Here is a 6,000-nt window from a genome sequence, read left to right as displayed (position 1 = left end):
TGATGATGAACTTAGTTTATTCACTTTATTGATTTGTTTTCTTGATGAATATCTTACATTGGTATGAATATAAACATTTAATATTTATTTAGCATATGAGTAATAGGATTTAACTAGTATTTGAGTCAAATAGATTGGTTTTATAAAAAAAAAGTACACAAGAACGCTTTAGTCAATAAGGCGACGCTTTATGCCCGCCTTATTGCTAAGGCGCTCCGACAGACCCTCAAACGCCTTAGTCGCACCAGCGCCTTAAAAACTATGGTTATGACCAACAGAAGAGGCTAAGGAGTTAAGGGGCACTGGTCGAGGCGACAGATGAAGCACGGAAGAGGGAAGCATCGGGGAAGGGAAGGCGGGGTGGCAAGGAAGAAGCAGGTTGTGCAAAAGGAAGAAGTGAATCAGAGGGGGACACGAGTCCAACCTGGGCGACGGAAACAGGGGAGCAAGGTGGAAAATCAGAGGTAGGTAGAAGAGAGAGATCATATCCATCAATTGTTACATCAAGATTCTCGAGGTCCGAGAATTGATTGTTACCGGCGGTCACAAGAGACAACGAAGATCCATCGGTCCGAACATAAGTCTTCCCAGAGGCGGCTGCAGTGGTCAAGTTTTCTAACGAAAGATGACTGAGTTCAGAGACACTATTGTTCCTGATGATATTATTATTCTTTTTTTCCTTTGAACAGTGAACTCAACACCGTTTGAATCAACCGGCATAGCAGCCATCATCTCTGGCGGGGCATGCAAGCAATCAGAAGGTTGGTTTTTGACACAGAGCGCCGTGGAGTGGCCGACGACTTTACAAAGGGAGCATGATGGAGGCCGCCAGTCATACTTCACCTCTTGACTAAAGGAGTGTCCTTTGCCATCGATTACACTCATAGAGGAGGGAAGATCTTGGTCTGCTTGGACCTCAATACAAACTCTAGCAAAGAACAGCCTGTCAATGATCTTCGTTCGCTTATTTGAGTATAAGGGCTTACCGATGATGGATCCACAAACCAATAGGGCACCAGAAATGGAGAAGGAGATTAGGAAAGGTGACCCACAGGGGAATGGAGGAAAGTTCAGTGTGGTTAAAGGAGGTGTATTGATCCCACTGGCGCAGGAAAATTGGTTTTTTCCCCACAAACCAGGGGCCACCATCCAAGGCAAAGGTTTTGTCCAGAGGGGAGGAGAAGTCGAAAATGAAGGTACCATTTTCAAGCACAAAGGTGGAGAGAGTTCCGGAAGGTTTCCATTGTTTAAGAAGAGAAGCCTTAACAAGGGGAAAAGGTGGGCGGCTGCCAAGGAAGGAACCAACAATGCAGTTGCTCCATCGGAGAATTCCTGAATCCAGAAGCCCAGGCGGGCACAGTCCAACAAGTGTGGAATTGAGAGAAGCAGGAGGAATTTTTCCATTTTAATGAAATTTCGAAAAACTTCAATTTTGTGAGTTTTTGCCAAATTACTTCCACATCTTTGTAATGAACCCATGCATCGTTGTAATGAACGTATGCATAACATTTAATAATAATGAAATGGTTTCTAATTTTATGTTTATGCATTCATAAATCATATTTTAGCTGTCTTAATTGAATTATGTGCTTTAGTACTAAATTTTATGTATACAGCATCGTACAACATACTCTAGCAACCTAGGGTTGAAGGCCAAACTACCATTCTGAGTGTGTGTGTGTGTGTGTGTGTGTTTTTACAATCTAAGGGCTCCACTATGTTTAAAGGGGCTAAAATAGGGTTTCCTACAAGTTTCGGGAACTAATTTGGCCAACTGGGCCTCGAAATAATCAATCGAAACCAGTTTTGAGCCTGCCTGAAACCAGGCTTGAAACTGAATCCTGAACCTTGACTGGGACATACAAAAAAGCAAGCTTCTCAGCCCTGGTTTGTCAGGAAAATAGTCTAGACCTGAGCCTGGGTTGCAATCGATTGATTTATTGATTCCTAATATAGGATTAGGGTTGGCTGGCTGCATCACGGCTCTGTTAAGATCATCTCAAACAGCCACCATGTTGAGCAATGTGGAGGGCTGAGCTGATCAAACCTATCATTGGATGTATACCTCTTGGATAAGACATGTCAAATTTCAGGCCCTATCTGAACCATATGGCATGGAAAAATGCATCTGTTATCAGGTGGATGAATTGTGACATGGAAAAACAGGTCAACATAATTGAGTGCCAACTGAGCTGGCACATGGTAGATATTTACGACCATATTGACAAGGTTATGTTAATGGGCTGTGAAGGAAACTTTAGCCTTTTATTATTTTGTGAAACTTCCCACAGGCTTTTGAGTCACTTCCCTTGCTCATTTGACATGAAACTTGACTTCTGAGATTGGTACAGTGTCCTCTACCAATCAGTTGGACTCACTCATTTGTATCCATTGCTGGAAGCAAGTTGATCTAATTTTGACACTTGGATGAACCCTTAAGATTCAACTTCCTGAGTGAACATGAAGTTACATAAAAATATTAACATTTTTTATGCATGCAAAATTTTCAATTAATTTTTTGATTGACTGGAACTGAATTTTATCCAAACAAACCCACACCATATTTTACCTATCCATCACTTCATCATGTCAGTCAAAGAATCACCTGTGGGACGCATAGAATCAGACCATGGGAAGTTGGAACCAACATGCACCATATGACTCACATATCATAGGTCAGAATCAGATTATGGACCAAGTCTACCATAGAGGCACTTTTCCCATCAAGGATAGTTTAACTGATTGTGATGGGGATGTGTATCCAACAAGGATCTGTCAGAACAGTATCTCCAAATTGCCATGGCATCAGCAACCCCCCTCCCTCAACCCCCCAAAAGGAAGAACAATAAGAGGAATCAGGTCAATTGCTTACATGACATGTACGACATGGCTGCTAGTGCTGCACCCCGATGCATAGCTGTGCAGCATATAGCTGCCTTCTGGAATGAAATTTCAAGAAGAGTGCCAGAAATAGCCAGCACTTCCTACAAGACAGATCAAGCCATACAACAATTTATTTGATTTTCTTCTCCCAAACAGTCAAATCAAATTGGATGATTCAAAACAAACTAGAACAATGTTCCTTTTGGTACAGTCTTGCTGCTTGCGAAAGAAAATACACACACACACACAATTCACATGACAGAAGAATTAAACCTTTGGACAGCCACGAACAAATGCAGATGCAAAGTTAGTGTAGGCCTCCACTAAGTCAGGCTCCTGGTCACATATATATGAAGAACTAAGAGACAGTATCGAAGTTGCAGAGGTGAACTTCTCAAAGGCGTTGATAAACAGAGGTCCATATTCTTCTGTATGACCAAATTCTTCAATCACAACAGCAGCTGATAAAGAGGAATTTCCCAGAAGAGAAGACCATGAATAAGTTAAGCGAAACATACTTGATCACTGCCACCAAGAATAAAAGAAATCCATATTTCATCTCATATCACATGTTGAAAAATGAAACAAAGTCAAAGATGAAGTAGACATAGGCCTAAACAAAAGCAGGACAGAAGTGAGTTGTAATTTAAGCAGTCAGGAATTGTAGCAATTATGACTTCTATGTCATAAGGCGTATTTAGGAATGTAGAAACCTTGGATAGTCATCTTACTAATGTACCCAGGGGCAAAGCCAAGGGGTACTTGGGCTTAAGCTTTTGAAAATGTCCTTAATGAGGAAGGGAGTTACAGCACTTGGGGGCACCATGGCCACCCTTAAGTTTCCTGTGTCCCATGTATATGCACGGCTCCCATACCACCTTTTCTATATATTACATGCTATCTTTACTTGCACAAATTTGTTTTTAGAAAATAAATGAAAATTAATATATCTGCAATCTAATGTATTTTGAAAAATATGATATAAAAAATAAAATTTGACATAGAATACAATTACTACAGGAGAAAAACATTAAGAAGGTGACGCCATTATGTTTTTTTTGAATGAATAAATAACTCAATAACAAGAAGCAGCAAAAAACAAGAGACCCAGAGGGATGGGGGGGGGAAGAGAGGAAAAGAGAAGCAAAAAAGGGGAGGGGAGAACAAACAAGACAACACAGCCGAAGCAACTAGGGAGCAGCAAAATAGAAGTGAGCAAACCCTAGGAGACAACAATAAGCCTGTTCCATGGGGAATCCCTTAAATGACGATAGAGGAGCATGGCAAGCTTAGAACTTACATAAAAAAAGATGGGTTTCCAAAAAGATTCCGCTCCATTCAAATTTAGTTGATGGAGGAGTAAAAAGCAAGTTTACTGGTGGTGTTTCATAAATATAGCTACCTGCAAAAGTCATGTCAACATAAGTCCACTCTCTCAAAGGGGGAGAATAGACCTTTTGGAGGGCCAATAACAGCGGAGGAGGTGAGGCAAAAGGGAAAGATAAGAAAATACAATTGGCATCTTCAATACCATTCCAACAGAAGCAGCAGGTAGAGGGGACCTAGATGTGTTTGTATGTTAAGAAAGACTAGGCGGGAAGACAGTTGGAGAGAGCACGCCAAGCAATGAAAGGAGGGGCGTGGGATGTGACCTTTGAACCAAACAATATTCCTCCACGGAACGAAGGGACCAAAAGACTTTATCAGCTCTTACTAGATCCCAGACAGAGGAGCTAAAAAGGCGAGGGGGACCAAAAGACTTCATCGACTCTTCCTCAGTGGCCAAAAGGAATGGGAGGGAGATCCAACAAAAGATCCAAGAAAGGCGGAAGAGACGAAGGGCATACCTATGGTAAGTATCTGTGTATCGTACTGTATCAGTCGACATCGATACAACACATGTATTTTAAAAAATTCTATATATTGAAGTGTATCATACGATATGCTCTGATTTGTACTGATACTCTCGATACGTACAATTGAGCATTGGGCAATTGAATTACATGTGTATCGGTTTGATACTCACCGATACGCAACTGATACTCACCGATACGCAACTGATACTCATCGATACTCACTGTACTTATCTACAGAACCCATTTCACTTTCAAAAAAGAGCTTGTTCTTCTTGCTAGCAATACTTAAGTTTCCAAAATTTGAAGTACAACTGCACTCTTACCCAACATATCTCACAATCTTGATTCACCATTCTTTCATATCCACCTCGCCGTGAATTATGGCATCCTCATATTGATCATCTCCTCCAATTTACATTTGCAGAGTCCTTCCAGCCAAATAAGTGTCTTCTGTTTGATTTCTCCATTCCATTTAACTCTTAATTTCTATAAGAATCATCACGACAACTAATGTCATCATTTCCATTTAATGTTAATTGCAACAAGCCAATTGTGCTAATCCTTCACAAAATTGAACTTTGTATCTCATGTCATGATTGCTCAAGCTACTACCATCCCTTTTGCAGTGTTCTAGTAGTATTTTTTATAAGAAGTTGGATGGCAAGATCAAACAACTAAGTTTGCTTTACTTCCTTTTTCTTTTTTTCTTTTTTTTTTGCTATGTCTGAGTAGATTTAGGCAAAACAAACTAAAACATTGCATCAAACATGAATTATTGCATCAATTTGTTTCACAGATTTTAAAATTTCTTAGAAAGTCGACAATATACCATTCCTACATGTAAGAAACCTTATCCTTTTGAACAATTTCAATTGAATACACTTGTCTCTCAATACGGTGTTCTCCATTTTAGTGTTTATACATGATACATGTTATATATAGCTTTTTTTTTTTTTTAATACGAAAGTTTATTAGAAAATGTTTCTTGTCCATTTATGTGTGTATCTTAGCATATCTCCGATACGATATCCTCTGATACATATCTTAAATTTACCGACCGATACTGATACTTTAATCCTTGGGGACACCAAGCACTGTTAGAGATGATGGAAACAATAGGGGCATTTCTAGGTAGACCGGAAGAGTAAATGGTCCTAGTAGATACCAAGGAAAGGAAGATGCCTAAAGGATGCCAAGGGTAAAGCCAGAGAGAGCTGGAAGTGTCGTCTCCAATGGAGGAGCAGGTGGCTCCAAGAGTCGT

General features: G+C 40.2%; 1 protein-coding gene across 8 annotated transcripts in view; it reads right to left on the bottom strand.

Moving 5' to 3' along the window:
* The window catches only part of LOC122079548 (transportin MOS14), a 93,296-nt gene that overhangs the window by 20,263 nt on the left and 67,033 nt on the right, over positions 1-6,000 (bottom strand). For all 8 annotated transcript variants that reach the window (XR_006140462.1, XR_006140463.1, XR_006140461.1 and 5 more), the window contains 2 exons: positions 3,157-3,344; positions 2,873-2,984 (listed from right to left, as the gene is read on the bottom strand). Coding sequence is in view for 5 of the 8 variants with exons in the window: in XM_042646101.1 (XP_042502035.1) it covers positions 2,873-2,984; positions 3,157-3,344 (300 nt within the window). In the remaining 3 variants the exon portion in view is untranslated. The remainder of the gene's footprint in view (positions 1-2,872; positions 2,985-3,156; positions 3,345-6,000) is intronic.

This window comes from Macadamia integrifolia, chromosome 5 (assembly GCF_013358625.1).
Source record: "Macadamia integrifolia cultivar HAES 741 chromosome 5, SCU_Mint_v3, whole genome shotgun sequence".
NCBI classification, from domain to species: domain Eukaryota; kingdom Viridiplantae; phylum Streptophyta; class Magnoliopsida; order Proteales; family Proteaceae; genus Macadamia; species Macadamia integrifolia.
This window is presented reverse-complemented; position numbering and strand designations above follow the sequence as displayed.